This window comes from Amyelois transitella, chromosome 17, assembly GCF_032362555.1.
Source record: "Amyelois transitella isolate CPQ chromosome 17, ilAmyTran1.1, whole genome shotgun sequence".
In the NCBI taxonomy this organism is placed as follows: domain Eukaryota; kingdom Metazoa; phylum Arthropoda; class Insecta; order Lepidoptera; family Pyralidae; genus Amyelois; species Amyelois transitella.
In genome coordinates this window covers 10101051-10120713 of record NC_083520.1, presented here as the reverse complement: position 1 = coordinate 10120713, position 19663 = coordinate 10101051, and the positions used below count along the sequence as shown (strand labels likewise).

General features: G+C 37.1%; 1 protein-coding gene across 1 annotated transcript; it reads right to left on the bottom strand.

Annotated features, from left to right (window-relative positions):
- Positions 1-5486: 5486 nt before the first annotated feature.
- Positions 5487-6730, bottom strand: LOC106137468 (calexcitin-2). Its single transcript, XM_013338302.2, has one exon. The coding sequence runs from the start codon at positions 6588-6590 to the stop codon at positions 6000-6002; it is 591 nt and encodes a 196-aa protein (XP_013193756.1). The 5' UTR covers positions 6591-6730; the 3' UTR covers positions 5487-5999.
- Positions 6731-19663: the final 12933 nt, after the last annotated feature.

The following is a 19663-nucleotide window of genomic DNA, read 5'->3' as shown; positions in this document are numbered from 1 at the left end:
TTTCCAGGTTCAGGCTGTAAGGCTCTGGAATTCTCTTCCTGAAATGATTAGGAGAACTCCTAGTCGCTCTGCGTTCAAACATGCTGTGAAGGGGTTCTTTATTCGGCAGATCAATAATGGGTCATCCTAATTTGATATTTCATGTATGTTTAATGTATATTATGGATCTTGTATGTATTTGCTTTTTTTTGTAATGTATGTATTTTCCAGTATGCATGTGCACTTTATCACACCACCAAATTAAAGTTTTTCTGTTCAGTCAGCTGGTTGACTGATAAAGAATGCAAAACGGCACTAATTCCGTCTTTTGTACATTTTTTATGCAATAAAGTTTTTAATAAATAAACCACACGGCAATAGAATTTCGTTATAAAATCAATAAGCAAGTTGCCTAACATGATAGATAAATAGATAGAGAAAACTCTTTATTTCACGATAAGAATAAAACATACAAAACAGCACAGAACAGATAGAGATGGTACAAAGGCGGACTTATCGCTAATGCAATCTCTTCCAGTCAACCTTTGAGTGGAAGGAAACCAAACAGGAGATCGGCGTTGGCGCAGAACAAGATAAATAAATGTTTGAACATAATAAAATGCACACAGAATATATATATATCTATATATAATACATACAAATACGCATAATTGCCGTGTGGTTCCCGGCACCATTACAAAAAAGAATAGGACCACTCCATCTCTTTCCCATGGATGTAGTAAAAGGCGACTAAAGGATAGGCTTATAAACTTAGGATTCCTCTTTTAGGCGATGGGCTAGCAACCTGTCACTATTTGAATCTCAGTTCTATCATTAAGCCAAATAGCTGAACGTGGCCATTCAGTCTGTTCAAGACTGTTGGCTCTGTCTACCCCGCAAGGGATATAGACGTGACCATATGTATGTATGTATGTAAATACGCATAATACATACATAAAATCACGTCTCTTTCCCGGAGGGGTAGGCAGAGACTACGTCTTTCCACTTGCCACGATCTCTGCATACTTCCTTCGCTTCATCCACATTCTAAACTCTCTTCATGCAAGCTAATAATAAATAAATGTAGCTTATTATAATAATATAATAAGCTAATACGCATAAATACAGATAAATACATAATAATAACATATACTTACGATAGAGTAGAAAGATAATGAGACCTAACGAGATTTTTGAAACTATTAATAGTCTGGGCTTTCCTGATATCGACAGGGAGAGCATTCCATAGACGGACAGTTTGTACAGTAAAAGAGTAAGAGTAAAAATTGGTGTTGTTAACATGTTGTATAGACCACAGTGTTGGGGCCACAGCGGCTAGCTGACAGATAAAGTACATCAGTAAGATTTGCAGGTACACCCTTAACAAACAGACCAATTTTATGATGCGGCATGCTTGTTGCATGTACATGATAATAGTCGGGCACCTTCGTTCGACCATCAACGATGATAGATTAGAGTTTGGTTTTAAAATACATGAGCAAGTTGACTAACATGTTGTGGTACATACGTTTGTCTGGCCTGCAGGGGACCACAGCGGCTAGCTGACAGATAAAGTACATCAGTCACAGTCGCAGGCACACCCTTGACACACGGAGTTGTTAATCGGATGCGGCTTTTTTTTCTACATATATAATTTAAATATAATTTTATTTGTTAATTGAAGTGTAATATTGTTTCTTCTCAGAAATTTACCTACATATTGATTAAAGAATAGAAGTCTTAAAAAATATTAGGTCCTATACACATACATATCACACACACACGTCTATTCCTTACGGGGTAGACAGATCCTACAGTCTTGCAGAAACTGATAATCCACGTTCAGCTTTTTGGCTTGATGATAGAATTGAGATTCAAATAGCGATAGGTTGCTAGCCTATCGCCTAAAAAAAGAATCCCAAGTTTGTAAGCCTATCCCTTAGTCACCTTTTACGACATCCATGGGAACGAGATGGCATTGGAGCATTTCCTGAAGATGCCTTTTATGGCATCCGTGGTAAGATACAGAACGGCCCTATTCTACTGTGCCGAGAACTACACGGCATTAAAATAAATTATCTGTACTAATAGTATAACGCTGATGAGTTTGTTTGTTTGTTTTTTTGAACGCGCTAACCTCAGGAACTACTGGTTCTAATTATTTTTGTGTCAAATAGACCATTTATCGAGGATGGCTATAGGCTATATAACATCACGCTGCAACTTTTAGGAGCGAAAAAATAATGGAAAATGTGAACAAATACGGGGAAAATTATTCATCCTTGAGGGCTTCAATGATGCCCAAAACAACTATTCCACGCGGACGAAGTCGCGGGCACAGCTAGTTAAAAAATATAAATTAACCACATCCAACTATCAGCTTCACTCATTCCTACATCCGCGACGCCTAATGCGATAAAAGGGATCTTCTAATAGCATAGGGATGCGCCGCCGGCGTCCTAGGGCCGTCACTCATTTGCCAATTGTCTGTGCTTATAGAATTTTTTATTGCACCATATATTAACTACTTGATTGCTGTGTGTTCGTCACTCTGTGAATGGTAGTAATTTCCATTGTGTGGTACATTTGGCAGACTAAAATGATGATGCGTCTGAGGCAGTTTTGTTTTGTGTTATATACATTCATACATACATAAAATCACGCCTCTTTCCCGGAGGGGTAGGCAGAGACTACCTCTTTCCACTTGCCACGATCTCTGCATACTTCCTTCGCTTCATCCACATTCATAACTCTCTTCATACAAGCTCGGCTATTCTATTTGTTTTGTGTTCTTTGTAAATATTATCGATCAATGTTTACGCATTAAGTGATCAGGAACATACTAATATACCTACCTATAACATACATACATATGGTCACATCTATATCCCTTGCGGGGTAGACAGAGCCAACAGTCTTGAAAAGACTGAATGGCCACGTTCACTTATTTGGCTTAATAATAGAATTGAGATTCAAATAGTGACAGTTGCTAGCCCATCGCCTAAAAAAGAATCCCAACTCAGACAGAGACTACCTCTTTCCACTTGCCACAATCTCTGCATACTTCCTTCGCTTCATCCACATTCATAACTCTCTTCATGCAAGCTCGGCGGTTTCGGTTACTTTTGACCTGACCCTTTACCAGGACGTCCTTAATTTGATCATGAACGTACCTACTTAGTATCTCCTTTTCATTTACGCAAATGCAATATCTAACTGATAATATGATTAAGGATATTAATAATTATTATTTATCTATTAAATCGGCTAATGTTTCACAGTAAGTAAACATTTTTTAATCTTGATGACGTGTGTACAATCAAACTATTATTAAGAGGCTTAACTGGTAGTTATAGGTGTTGGTCTGTCTAAAAATGTAATAATAAATACTAATCTATATACGTAAGTATTTATTATAAAATACAGTATCGTTGAGTAAGTATCTCGTAACACAAGTCTCGAACCTACTTCGAGGCTAACTCAATCTGTATAATTTGTCCCGTATATATTCATTTATTATAATGGTGACGCGGAGGTCAGACGACGGTTACTCTATTCAAAAACTACCTACCGTGTGGTTCCCGGCATCAAAAGAAAAAAAGAATAGGACCACTCCCATCTCTTACTCACGGATGTCGTAAAAGGCGGGATAGACTTATAAACTTGGGATTCTTCTTTTAGGCGATAGGCTAACAACGTGTCACTATTTGAATCTCAATTCTATCATCAAGCCGACAGCTGAACGTGGCCTATCAGTTTTTTCTAGACTGTTTGTTGACTGTGTTTACCGCGCATGGAATATAGACTTGATCTTTATATCTATGTAAAAACTACCTTGGCAAATCACCTAGGCTATATAAGTAGTTAACCTCGGGCTGCAAATTGGCCCTTAAAAGACATCAATAAAAATACAATCAGTGACACTCTCAGGTGATAATGTAAAGGAGCCGAACTTGTGACGTCATGACGCTGCTGTCTCCCCCGCGCCCCTCTTCACAGCCCCGGAGCCCTATAAAAGCGCGCGCGCACACCCTCCGCCTTTGGGCTACTCTGTAGTAGTCCAAATAGTGGTCCTATTCTTTTTTTTATTGGAAATAGAATGTATAATAGAAGATACAAACAAACATATAATATTATTAGTTTGAAATTAGAACAGTGGTATGGGTCGCATATTCATTCAAAACTTTACTAAGCCTTAAAGTTATACATACATATATATATCTTTATCCTACGGGGCAGACAGAGCCTGCTTTGTCTTTATAAAGTGAACACATTCCATCATTAAGCCAAACTTTATTGTTAAGTATTGCTTAGTGATGGAATTACGATTCATAGAGTGACCGGTTATCTATTGCAAAAAGCTTCATTAGATAAAGCTTCATAGTACTAAATGCTAACGGGATTCGGTATATAAAAAATGGAAAATAGATAATCTGAGATGGACAAACCATAATTTAAATCAGTGCAAGTCAGATTTATCATTATAGCCCTTCCTCTTCTTCGCCAAAGAACGCACAGTCGTTTCACATCATAACACGTCATTAACTTTCTCATTTTCCCTCCTGCTTTATATCAAACGGAATTAATGATAATAATTATCATTATAGCGGTCTTAATAGATACGGGGGCGCACTCACTCGTCACAGCGGTAATGGCCGGTATCACGCGCGATTAGCGAAAACTTTTATAGTCCATCAGGGCAAGGAAATGCGTGCACACGTTAAAACTTAAGAGGATTTGTTATATGAATAAATAAATATATACGGGACAAATTACACAGATTGAGTTAGCCTTGAAGTAAGTTCGCGACTTGTATTACGATATATTAACTCAACGATACCTACTATATTTTGTAATAAATACATAAATATGTATTAAACATTCAACACCTAGGTCAATAAGAAAAATTTAATTCCTCATCATGCCCTGGTCGGGATTCGAACTCGGGAGATACTATATCGCAGACAAGCGCTACCACTACGCCACAGATGCCGTCAAAATCTATGGAGTACTAAGGAGATGTTGTAAAATCCTTTCTTAGACATTTTACAGTTACAATATAAGTTCTTTAGACCCAATGGTTGACTGGTAGATAATGCTTTTAGCATTAAGTCCGCCAATTGTGCTATACATTTGTATTTTGTGCAATGAAGTTCAAATAAATAAATAAATATATTTTCCAATCCATATTTTTGTTATCAATTAGGGATGATGTGTTATATAACCATTCCTATCGCTGCCTTGAGAACGTCATAATTGTTAAAATAAAATGTCATTAAAAAACGCTTCTGTAAGTCAAGTAACTGCACGAAGCGACTTCGTCTAATCCCGTTTCAAGATAAACCTAATCTAGCTCAGATCAGAGTAGAATCACTAGGTAAATGTCATTTTTCTTGAGCACTATGAACCGGCCTACTAAACTAAATATACTTTCCCCTGGCGTTAGTCTCCCGTCAAAATAACCACGCTAATTATGTTAACTATATATTAATAAATAAAACTGTCGAGTTTATTTTTATCAATAATATCTTACGCAAACAATACAGACAAATTTGTATGCTTAGCGAACGAACACGTTATACAAATAGTTACTGCGAAAATAAGAATTCTTTTTTCAGCCTTATAATACAATTTAGCTTGTTTCGACATAACATAGTCCATGTTACATGGAAATTATGAAAGTGAAATTATCGATCTTATCATCTACCTTATTAGTTTTAAAAAAATGGAGGAAAGCATGGTTTAGGTGAAAACGTCAAAACAATGGTTATGTTTATTTTAATCTGTTTAAGAACATGATCGCATTTATTAATATAAGAAGATAATAAATAGATGATGGATCCTAATCAAATATTACTAAACCTAGTGCGTTATTTAAAATCGGTGATGTAACTATAAATTACATGATTTTATTCTGCCACTTCTCAACATCTGTTAATCCAAAACATCGAAATTCATAAAACTGAGAAAAATGAGAGAAATTACGGTAAACTAGCTTAAAATATAAAAATAATAAAACATCAATGTGAATGTGAATGAGAATGGGAGTTTGGGTTAATACTACACACGTAACATCCAAATATAAAATTGCCAGGTTTTTCCTTGTCTTCAGCCGCAAAGTACTCCTTCCACAGCTGTTGAAAATGCTCCCAATCTATCGTCTTCCTGCCACCAGCCATCTTGTTAAAACACTCGATCGATTCTCCTCTGTCTAATCCAAATGATTCATACAAACTTGAGAACTCTTCGGCATCAATTTCACCGTCACCACTTGTGTCTTCCAGCCAAAATGTTAATTTGCAATAAACGTTTTGCCATTCACTTGCATTTGTTGGATTCTTAGCGTATTTGTCCCAAAGAGCTATCCATTCTTCCTTGCTAACTTCTCCGTCATTATTCTCGTCAGCTTCTCTCTGCAGTCCCTCCCAGATCTTCAGCATCTTCTCTTTCAATATCGTGTGTTTCTCATCGCCATGTTTCCAACCTCTTTTCGCTGTAATCTTAGTTATTGCAAACTCGAAATCTGCTTTGTCTATTGAGCCACTTCGGTTCGCGTCAAAAAATGCATTGTAGACATGCAACAGTTTCTTCTTTCGAAAATCTGATACCATTTTTTCTATTACAGTTAACTTACTTACCGATACGCACTCACACACAATTCTTCCCTTTTTCGTTTAGTTCAGATCAATATTTTTATCAATTTTTTTTTGTTTCTTAAAGCTAGTGAGATGTAATATCACACATATTTGAAATGATGTTAATATGTCCTAAAAGGTTTATATACTCGAGATGATTAGCTTTATCTTTATCTTAGTTGTAAAAAAACAATTCCTAATCCTAGTAATGGAGTGTATTATCAGTACTAATGCTTATTTTATCAATAAATTACACTGATAAGATTAACGATTTATCGAAAATTCGTTAGATTCAGTCGTTAATGATAACGGAATAACGACTGATAAACGAACATTTTGGCATGTTTTTATTATTTTTTAATTACGATAAATATCATATAATAACATTTCGTAATTTAATTAAATTATTTTTACTTAAAGTTTAGTTCCAAAAAAGTAGTTAAGATGTTTTCAAAAAATTTATAGTCACAAAAAAAAGTTATCCAATGTTTAGATAAGTATCGGAATATTAACACAAAGACACAAAAGTTTAATAAAAATTAACAACTCAAATAGTATACACCTAAAACAGTAATGAAAATAAGTCTATCCCCACCCTTTCGCAATAAAAAAGTGTATGTAAGTAGAAAGATTATAAATGCCGTGTGGTTCCCGGCTCAATACAAAAAAGAATAACACCACTTCATCTCTTTCCCATGGATGTCGCAAAAGGCGACTAAGGGATAGGCTTACTAACTTGGGATTGTTTTTTTAGACAATATGCTAGCAACCTACTGTCACTATTTGAATCTCAATTCTATCATTAAGCCAAACAGCTGAACGTGGCCTATCAGTCTTTTCAAGACTGTTGGCTCTGTCTACCCCACAAGGGATATAGACGTGACCATATGCATGTATGTAGGCAGATAATCTTGCGACAATCCGCGGTTAGCGCACGTGTCAGTAGGACGTCCGAGAGACGCGACGTGTAATACATCAAAGTACAGACAAAAACAAAGAGGCGAGGCAGACGGGACACTTTTACATACCACGAAGCGGGTGCCATTACATACATACATATTGTCACGTCTATATCCCTTGCGGGGAAGACAGAGCCAACTGACATGATACATACATACACATACATAAAATCACGCCTCTTTCCCGGAGGGGTAAGCAGAGACTACCTCTTTCCACTTGCCACGATCTCTGCATACTTCCTTCGCTTCATCCACATTCATAACTCTCTTCATGCAAGCTCGCCGGTTTCGGGTACATTGGACCTGACCCTTTACCAGGACGTCCTGATAAATTGATAGAATTGAGATTCCATTATTTTCTTTTATTCTAACTTCCTATTCTTCTATTAAAGAATAGCCCTTAACCAAGGTCTCAACTATATTTGTACCAAGTTTCAGCATTCATAAAATTTGTTAGAATTAGAGACGAAAGAGTACGTCTCTTTCATTGGACTACTTTTGATGTTTTAATTACAAACAAACATACATATAATCACGTCTATATCCCTTCCGGGGTAGACAGAGCCAACAGTCTTCAAAATACTGATAGACCACGTTTAGCTGTTTGGCCTAATGATAGAATTGAGATTCAAATAGTGTCAGGTTGCTAGCCCATTGGCTACTAGAAGAATCCCAACTAATATAATCACAAGCAAGCCTTTCCCTTAGTCGCGTTTTACGACATCCATGGCAACGAGATGGAGTGGTCCTATTCTTTTTTATTGGTACCTGAAACCACACGTGACTTAATCACTACATAGTATAAAACAAAGTCGTTTTTGTCTGTTTGTCTGTATGCTTAAATCTTTAAAATTACGCAAAGGATTTTGATGCGGTTTTTTGTAACAGGTAGAGTGATTCAAGAGGAAGGTTTTTATGTATAATTTTTTCCGAATTTTGCACCCGTGCGAAGCCGGGGCGGGTCGCTAGTTACAAAATAAATGAAATCGTCAGCTTCATAGCTATTCAACCAAAACATTAAAATCGATTACAAATAAAAGTAGCAAGTCCGCCTTGGCCCAAAGAGATACATAGAAAAATCCCTTTGTTTGTCTTTCGGCTTAGAAGCCCTGAGGCAATAGGAAATTGTTCCCTTTATACGTGTGATATTACGCTAGCTTTAATTTTACGTTATTTTTATTTTGCTTGCAATTTTTCCGCATTTTGTTTTGGTCACAGACTTTCAAACCATTTGTGTTTCTTTTTTTAATTTATATTTTAATAATGAACACGCTAAACTGTACAATTGCATTATCTATATGGAAAGTTAAGAAAATTTCATATATATTACTAGCTTTCGCCCGCGTCTCCGCCAGTATGAAAAGTACTCTATGTTCTTTTTTGAAAGTAATTATGTACAATAACACATATTTGTAATTCACTATATACCTAAATGTATGAAAATTTAAATGGAGATCGAGGATTTTCACGTGATAAATGGACAAACAAACCAAATTTCACATTTATAAACAATTTGTTTCATAAATTGTGATATTATAAATAAATATAATAAAAAATGTAAATATTTTCAGTCATGTTTCCATATTTTCAAACTCCGTGATCCAAATTTTAATTCTTTTCATATTTCAACTTCCGCGCGCTTACTGTTTGGTTTCGTTTCATTGTTTGCTATCGTGAGTCAATATTTTTTGTGTATTACTTTATGATTTTATTAAAATTTATCTCAATTTGAAATAACACATGTTAAATTATTAAAATTTTTGTAACACGTTATAGAACCAAGTCTCTGGCATTTATGTAAATTAAAATTATATTCTACGTTATCCACACTAATAATAAAGAGGAAAGATTTGTATTTTTGTATGTTTGTGTGGAATAAACTCAAAAACTACTGGTCCGATTTTGATAAAATTTGGCACAGATATAGAATAGACCTTCAAAAGTGACATAGGCATAAATTTGTTTTGAAATTAATTTATTTCAAAATATAAAACACAAAAATATGTCCACCCGTGCGAAGCCGGGGCGGGCCACTAGTGAGAAATACAATGTATAGGAATCGCTTGACCTTACCTTCCACCAAGACGTCCCCGGTTTGATTATGGTAAGCGTGTATTAGTAGGTTTATCTATTAATTCTTCCTCTTCTTAATATTTTCTTACTGTATTGACGAGCTCAGTGTGATTTGGGCAATATTATGTTATTCATTAATTATTATGCCGTGTGGTTCCCGGCACCAACACAAAAAAGAATAGGACCATCTCCATCTCTTTCCCATGGATGTCGTAAAAGGCGACTAAGGGATATGCTTACAAACTTCGGATTATTTTTAAGGCGATGGGCTAGCAACCTGTCACTATTTGAATCTCAATTCTATCATTAAGCCAAATAGCTAAACGTGAACATTCAGTCTTTTCAAGACTGTTGGCTCTGTCTACCCCGCAAGGAATATAGACGTGACCACGTGTATGTATGTATGTATGTTCATCAATTAAGTAGATTTTTATGATTCGTTAATTTCTAATACTAACCGATACTCTTACGGTGGGGGAAAACATCGTGAGGAAACCTGCACATTCGGGATGTGTAACCATGATCGGTCCAATACAGGTTTGAAGCAAAGGTTGTCGACTTCAGACGGGAGTCGCGTCGTGTAAAAACCTGACTCACCCAATCCAGGATCCATGGTCAAATGCATACCCCGTGCTCCTCTCCAGAGTGGTGAGGATGCAACCGGAACTAAAGCCAGAAGGAGGAAAATATGTCCAAATGTGTGTATGTTCGATAGGCAATTACTCTTAACAAATAAACTAGTCATTCGCGCAGAATTTAGACCTCACGAACACTGATATTTTACAAAACTGTACATATCTTATCTATGCCGTGTGGTTGGTGCCAGGATCAATAAATAAGAAGAATAGGACCACTCCATCTCTTTCCCATGGATGTCGTAAAAGGAGACGTAAAAGGAGTCTTTTGATGACTGTTGGCTCCTTGCGGGGTTGTTGTTATGTTTATGTTATCTCAAAAACGACCGAACCGATTTTGTTGGCCTACGAACTTGAAAATTCCATTGACAGATCCTATATACCTTTTAAATTTCATCAAAATTAGACGAGTATTCCAAAAATTATTACTTTTTAAACATACATACATACAAAAAGGTTTTTCACCTTTGATTTGTAGATCTTACTCGTTACCCTAGCACGATAAATGAGTACGCGTGATCTGTCCAAATATGTATGTGTGTGTATGTTACATACTCATCTCCCAAACGAATGCTAACCCATGAATCAGCGTTATCAGGCATCGCAAAACAAAAACACATTACATCGCCAAATTGGTTATAATATGAAAACGCCATTTCCGCTCAATTTATTGCCCGTAGCTGAGGAAGGCTTGTGTTATCTATACTAATATTATAAAGCTGAAGAGTTTGTTTTTTTGAATGCGCTAATCTCAGGAACTACTGGTTCGAATTGAAAAAAATATTTTTTTGTTGAATAGACCATTTATCGAGGAAGGCTTTAGGCTATATAACATCACGCTGCAACTATTAGGAGCGAAGAAATAATGGAGGATGTGAAAAAAACGGGGTAAATTATTCATCCGTAAGGGTCTCAATGATGCCCAAAATAACTATTCCACGCGAAGTCGCGGGCACAGCTAGTGATTTTATAGGATTATAGTTGCTTTACCTCCTTTTTATCGATTTGGTTGTAACATCTTATACTAGCGAGCCGACCCGGCTTCGCATGGGTAGCATTTAAACATATAAACCTTCCTCTTGAATCACTCTACATACATACATACATATAATCACGTCTATATCCCTTGCGACGTAGACGCTGACAGTCTTGAAAAGACTGAATGGCCACGTTCAGCTATAAGGCTTTGTGATAGAATTGAGATTCAAGTAGTGGCAGGTTGCTAGCCCATCGTCTAAAAGAAGAATCCCATCCCAAAGCTAAGCTTATTTCTTAGTCGCCTTTCACTATATCCAGGGATAAGAGAAGGAGTGGTCCTTTTCTTTTTAAGTACCGAGAACCACACGGCATAAAAATAATTTAACACTACATTATGCTCTTAGCTAAGATATATATATATATATATATATATATATATATATATATATGTACATATATCTTAGAACTGAGCTGCAATTGGACAGTTTTGAGAGACAGGCGGACATGACGAAACTATGAATGATCATTGATCATCTCATCATTGACAACTACTCCATTAAAAACTCGAATAACTACAATCTCAACTCCATCATTAAGCCAAACAGCTGAACGTGGCCTATCGTTCTTTACAAGAATGTTGGCCCTGTCTACACCACAAGGGATATAGACGTGATTATATGTATGTATGTTCACTTTTATTCTTGGTTCATACAACGCCTAAAACAGCTCTGTCAGTTCGCTAACAAAACAGTGAGTTACGACCAATTAAACCACGGTTGAATACGTCTTACTGCGGTTTATGGGGGGAAGTAAACGTATAATTGATACAATTTTTTTTTTGCTATACACACCCGTAATTACTTGTTTCTGTAACTGATACTTCGCAAGATTTATTAATGTGCAAAATAAATTGCTGTTACTGTTTCAGATTTCATTCACACCAAATAAGTATATTTATACGAGTAGATTGTGAAAATGTGTTTGTTATAATTTCTTTGTAACGTTTTCACGAATTGAACTTATACAAAAACTAACGACTTATAATAAACTCTTTAACAGGATGGAAGTTAGCATAATTATAGAACGAAAAATCTAAAAGCCACGCGTTAAATTAACGTAAGTAATTAGCGTAAGTATTAACGTAAGGATTGTTAAACCAAACTTTTGTTAAATTCATCACGAAGTTTAGTAATCGTTAACAGCATGCAAACAAAACGCCCTAACACAAGATAATCATCAATTTTAATCAAACTTGATGCCTCTTACAGCGCCACCTAGCGTCAATCAAAGATAGATTTGTTCCAGCTGTCGTAGTGACGTCACTTGTTCCAATAACGCCTAATGACGTGACGACACATGGCGTAATCGGTGACCACTTAATAGTGCTATTTCATAATAGACACGGGTGCACCCTAACTAGTTCGTCAGTATAGAATGTTTCTTCATTCATTCATTCCTATAATCACGTCTTTATCCCTTGCGGGGCAGACAGAGCCAGCAGTCTTGAAAGACTGATAGGCCTTAGACGGATAGAATGTTCACTTGAGCAGAATTTTTCATGTTACAATTATAGCAATGAACTACATGTGGTGTGTGCATACGCCTAGCCTATATCTGTCTTACATACATATTGTCAAGGGGTAGACAGAGCCAATAGTTTCGAAAAGACTGAAAGGCCAAACATTCAGCTCCATGGCTTAATGATGGAATTACAAATTTAACTTTTTTGTGCCATATCTGAACAAAATGAGCTTAAGTATTCGTTTCATAAAAAAAAAGAATGCAATTTCTGTATACATGATATTCATTACATCAAAGTGCCAGATATATTTTGTACTTTTCAAATTTACTTCCTCGACAAAATATAAAGTTTACTCATATTAAATAGCAGTAACCATACAAGGTTTTAATTTCAAAATGGCTACAAATCCTTCCCATATGTTGTGACGTCGTGCCGCTGCAGACTCCCCTGAGCCCCTGTTCGGAGCCCGGGAGCCCTACAAAAGCGTGTGCGAGCGCCCCGCGTCTTCGTATTTGGACTACTACAGCGCTCACCAAATTATCCGCTCGCTATCCTACGGTGGCTACTTGCTGGATCTCGTGTCTATAAATAAATAAATATGGACATACGGGACATATTACACAGATTAAGTTATCCTCGAAGTAAGTTCGAGACTTGTGTTACGAGATACTAACTCAACAATACTGTATTTTATAATAAATACGTATATAGATAAACATCCAAGACCCAGGCCAATCATAAAAATGTCCTTTTCTCCTCATGCCCTGGTCGGTATTCGAACCCAGGACCTCCGGTGTCACAGACAGTGCGTACTACCGCTGCGCCACAACAGAGGCCGTCTATAGCTGAACCCACGCCCTCTTAAATATAGTTAGACTAGTCCGCTTATAAAGGTTGTAGTTATTCTACATACATACAAGTGGCAAGTAGAAAGAGGGGTAGGCAGAGACTACCTCTTTCTACTTGCCACGATCTCTGCATACTTCCTTCGCTTCATCCACATTCATAACTCTCTTCATGCAAGCTCGGCGGTTTCGGGTACTTTTGACCTGACCCTTTACCGTACAGTACAGTATCTAGTTATTCTATGGATCTTTAATTTATCTCTCATCTCTTACCTGCGACGTTTTACCTTAACGACACAATGTAACATACCATAAAAGCCGAGCAGGGCCTGTTTCCTCAATATTATGTGAATGAAACAATACACGCGACGTACCACGTCTTTCATTCGTTATTTGTTCACTGAAGGATATGCTAAGTTACTGGAATAGACAAAATTTTAAATGTCTGTTTCGTGTGGTATCCGGTACCAATAAAAAAAGGATACGGCCACTCCATCTCGTTGCCATGGATGTCGTTAAAGGCGACTTAGGGATAGGCTTATAAACTTGAGATTCTTTTAAGCGATGGGCTAGAAACCTGTCACTATTTGAATCTCAATTCTATCAATAAGCCAAACAGCTGAACGTGGCCGTGGCCGTGGTCTTGAAAAGACTGATAGTCTTTTCAAGACTGTTGGCTTTGTTTACCCCGCAAGGGATATAGACGTGATAAAAAGTGAAAGTCTTTAAACCTAAACCTATATCCCTTGCGGGATAGACAGAGCCTTGAAAAAACTAATAGGCCACATTCAGCTTTTTGACTTAATGATAGAATTGAGATTCGTATAGTCACAGGTTGCTAACTATTAAAAAAAAACCAAAGTACAACATTTTAATTATTATGTAACATTTAATTAAACAGATAGGTTTAATATAAAATCCTAACATGTAATAAAAAAGAGCATACAACTTAAGATTAATACTTCAGTCTTGAACTATATCCGTGTAGTATATTTTTAATCCGTTGTATCCACACGGCACGCTGGCAAGGCGTACCGGTACACTGCGCTAATCCTGCCTGATACCTGGAGCGTGTCCACTGACCCACAGAGTCTGTGCACAGAGCAAAGGCCAGTGATTCAATTCACTGAAGTTGATCTGGGTATATTTCTTTACCTTGACGTCACACATTCTAACACTAACAGGTTGCTAGCTCATCGTCTAGAAGACACCCAAGTTTATTAGCCTTTTTATTTATTTATTTATTAGGTACTAGCTGTGCCCGCGACTTCGTCCGCGTGGAATAGTTATTTTGGGCATCATTGAAGCCCTCAAAAATGATTAATTTCCCCCATTTTTTTTCACATTTTCCATGTTTTCTTCGCTCCTAATATATGCAGCGTGATGTTATATAGCCTAAAGCCTTCCTCGATAAATGGTCTATTCAACACAAAAAGATTTTTTCAATTCGAACCAGTTAACTTCCTGAGATTAGCGCGTTCAAATAAACAAACAAACAAACTCTTCAGCTTTATAATCCTACTACTATTATAAAGGCGAAAGTTTGTATGGATGTTTGTTACTCTTTCACGCAAAAACTACTGAACCGATTACCATTAAATTTGGTATGTACGTAGCTGAAGACCCAGAATAACACATAGGCTACTTTTTATCCCAGAGTTCCCGCGGGATTGATAGGGTTTCCATGCGGACGAAGTCGCGGGCGGCCTCTAGTATTAGTATAGATTTATTAGTTATCAGCACGTTTGAATATTTATTTGTGCCGTGTGGTTCCCGGCACTATTACAAAAAAGAATAGGACCACTCCATCTCTTTCCCATGGATGTCGTAAAAGGCGACTAAGGGATAGGCTTATAAACTTAGGATTCCTCTTTTAGGCGATGGGCTAGCAACCTGTCACTATTTGAATCTCGGTTCTATCATTAAGCCAAATAGCTGAACGTGGCCATTCAGTCTTTTCAAGACTGTTGGCTCTGTCTACCCCGCAAGGGATATAGACGTGATCATATGTATGTATGTATGTATGTTGAATATTTATCGTGTCGTATGACAATGGACCCCTGATGCCGTCACTCGCTCACCTCAGCGAGCCGGGCTTACAATGTGCTACGTCCCATTATGCATTATGCAACCGAGCAGTATGCATCGACATTGATCACGACATGTTTTGAATTATATTTTTCATATATATTCATAATCATGGCTTTAATCTTTGCGACATAGGCAGGGCCTTTTTTTTGTTATCGAAGGGGAAATCCTTTTTAAAAACAAAACCCCGGGTTTTCACCCGGGAGAGTGTGGGATTCCTGGCACTTAATATACCAGCCTACCCACTAAAACCCCCCCCGTGCGCCCTTCTTGCCAGACACAGACAGGGTCTGTAGTCTTGAAAAGATTGAAAGGTTGTAAGGCCGCGTTGAGCTATACTTATGGCTCATATGATGGAATCTAAATTCAAATTGTGACAAAACAATTTATAAGCTTAACAATACATACATACATACATAAAATCACGCCTCTTTCCCGGAGGGGTAGGCAGAGACTACATCTTTCCACTTGCCACGATCTCTGCATACTTCCTTCGCTTCATCCACATTCATAACTCTCTTCATGCAAGCTCGGCGGTTTCGGGTACTCTTGACCTGACCCTTTACCAGGACGTCCTTAATTTGATCAAGATACGTTCGTCTAGCTAGCTTTGCCCTACCTTGCCATAATTAAAAATATACTTACACACTTTACTTATGAAATTCATCTTATTAATGAAGACCCCTGAGCTTTTAAAATAACAACTGTAAATAAACGACCGATAAAACGCTTAAGTTAGAAAGAATTAATTTGCTAATGTAAATCTTAGCTTCAGGAAATAAGTTCTTGTAAACCTATAGTTTGACAAACTCAGCCATTCAGAGCGTTTTGAAGCCACGACGTTTGTCTGCTATTTCGAAAGCTTTCAAAGCTCAGTCGAAACTAAAAGTTCTTAACAAAGCGCTGCTCAGCAAATCATTACATTCGTAGCAAACTTCGGCGAATAGCTAGTTTTTATGCACTCGCTTAAGGCGATGACTGCATTTAGCTAATGAATACATTGCGATACTTTAAGATATTTCCGATTTTGAGTTAGACACTTAAATAACAAGTGAAACTTATTTTAAATAGATACACTTAAATAAAAAATGGAAATGATGTCGGTGTAAGGATTCGAAGTTCCTGTTTGGATGATCAGTTTATTTTTGGAAGGTATGATTTCAGAAATTGTAATTTGTTTTTTTTTTTCAAATAAGTATACTGAATTCCACTGCTGTCATTAAATGCATGAAGTTTTTATTTTGGGAATCAATAATTTTGGGTTCGCTACAGATTTAATATAACGAATGTGTGATGATACTATTTTCTCTGCGCTAGCATGAATAAATAAAAGCTCTGACCAAACGACTCTGTCAATAAGAATGTCTGCTAAGCATCTGTTTTACTTAGTTAAATGACGAGAAACAGTGCTGCGTACCTCTAAACGAATGCGCAGATGAATCTGATATTGTACTAAGTTTATACATACATACATACATAAATATGGTCACATCTATATCCCGTACATATTCCGTATATTGCGGGGTAGACAGAGCCAACAGTCTTGAAAAGACGGAATGGAGTTTATACGCGCTCTTAACCACGACTTCACCGTCAAGAACATACGACAAAAAAGGTGTAGTGTGTAGTGGAGGAAAGTGAGAATAGTGACGTAAATATACCACGACAGGGAATAAGTATGATATCATTTAAGACAAAGCTTACCTACGTATGACGAAAAGACCTTAGTTAGTGTGAGTTTTACTCGATCAAACGCGTCGAGCAAGTTAACACGAATTTGTATGGAATTGCATTAGTACCATCGCGTTACCACTAGATGGCGCTGATCAAATCACATACAAATTCGCGTTTGATACAAAAAAAAACTGTACGGAAGATACGGTAAAACTGGCACTAACACCTCAGATAAAATGTGAAACGGAAATATGAAAATCGCGTCAAGGTCGTCATGTCCCTAACACATACATACATACATACATATGGTCACGTCTATATCCCTTGCGGGGTAGACAGAGCCAACCGTCTCAAATAGACTGAATGGCCACGGTCAGCTATTTGGCCCTAATGATAGAATTGAGATTCAAATAGTGACAGGTTGCTAGCCCATCGCCTAAAAAAGAATCCCAAGTTGGTAAGCCTATCCCTTAGTCGCCTTTTACGACATCAATGGGAAAGAGATGGAGTGGTCCTATTATTTTTTGTATTGGTGCCGGGAACCACACGGCACACGGTCCCTAACACTGTTCACCTTAAATCCGATACTATTGTAATACTGAACAAAAGGTCGATCGCAATACAAGTTTGTTCGTCTGGCGCCGCCCGCACGCAATACTCCGAATCGGCATTGTATCGAGATATTATTCATTCGATAAAAAGTCTTCCAACATATTGCGATGAACGAATCGAGTCGATTCTTGAGATTTTCCAATCTTTTCAGTACCGTTTGCTGAGTTCTTGAATAGGGTAATCTCGGCTAAGAGTTGTGGAAACTGTTCCGTTTGATTGGAAAATATAGACGATATTATTGTACCTAAGTTACTGTCTTTTAAAATTGCTTTTTATTCCTCTTTCTTTTTATGTTTATACGAAAATTGACTTGGAACCACTAAAAGTCACAGATGTGTATCGTAACTATTAAAAGCAAAGTTGTAAAAGACCTCCTACAGCACACACTGAACGAGAACAATTTTATTTCTGCTCAAAACCACACGGTTAGTTAGTCCATGTCAATGTCACGTCTTTATTCCTCTTGGGGTAGAAATAGGTACTTTATGATAGAATTGAGTACCTAATTCTACATACATATCATCACGTCAATATCCCTTGCGGGGTAGACAGAGCCAACAGTCATTAAAAGACTGATAGACCAAGTTCAGCTGTGTGGCTTAATGAGAGAATTAATGATAGAATTAATTGCCCGCGACTGCGTCCGCGTGGAATAGTTATTTTGGGCATCATTGATTCAATAATCAAGGATGATAATTTTCCCCGTTTTTTTTTCACAATTTCCATTATTTCTTCGCTCCTAAGCATTGTGCGAGTCGAGTCAAATCATCGCTCTCGCTACACTTCAATGCTGATCTGAAAAAAACCCGGGCCAATTGAGAACCTCTTCCTTTTTAAAGTCGGTTAAAAAACGAATCTGCGAGTATACAAATATATTTCCCTTCCACTTTAGATCTTCAGCGCTGCATTTAAAGTAATGCCGATGCACTCAGCTCGTTAAATGCTGTTGTAAAGCGGCTGTTTCGATAATTTGCGTTTCATTTTTATATAATACCACCGTAGACGTAATGTTTGTAGTGGTTGTATTCTTAAGCTTTCGGATTTGAAATATTGCGAGCACTTACATAAATAAATATCATCACGTCTATATCCCTTGCGGGGTTGACAGAGCCAACAGGCTTGAAAAGACTGAAAGGCCACGTTCAGCTTTTTGGCTTTATGATTAAATTGAAATAGTGACAAATTGCTAGCCCATCGCCTAAAAGAAGAATCCCAAGTTTATAAACCTTTAACGTCATCCATGGGAAAGTTTTCTTCTTCTTCTTCTTCTATCATCAAGCCGAACAGCTGAACGTGGCCCTTCAGCTTTTCAAGAATGTTGGCTCTGTCTGCCCGCAAGGGATATAGACGTGACTATATGTATGTGACTTAAAATTAATACCTAAAATTAATATGTATCTATGTGAATTAAAATTAATATTTATTATGCCAAACATAATCGGTACTATTCGTCACCTGGGGGATTTTTTCATGAATGGCAATTCATAATCATCATAAGTTCATGAAGAAAAATTATTCATCCTTGAGGGTTTCAATGATGCCCAAAATAACTATTCCACGCGGACGAAGTCGCGGGCACAGCTAGTAAACAATAAACAGTATATTGATAAAATCTAGATTTTTTAAATAATTGGTAAAAAATGTAAAAAAGAAACACCAGATA

Bases quoted from the DNA above. Each gene is read 5' to 3' on its own strand.
- LOC106137468 (XM_013338302.2), bottom strand. From the start codon at position 6,590: ATGGTATCAGATTTTCGAAAGAAGAAACTGTTGCATGTCTACAATGCA.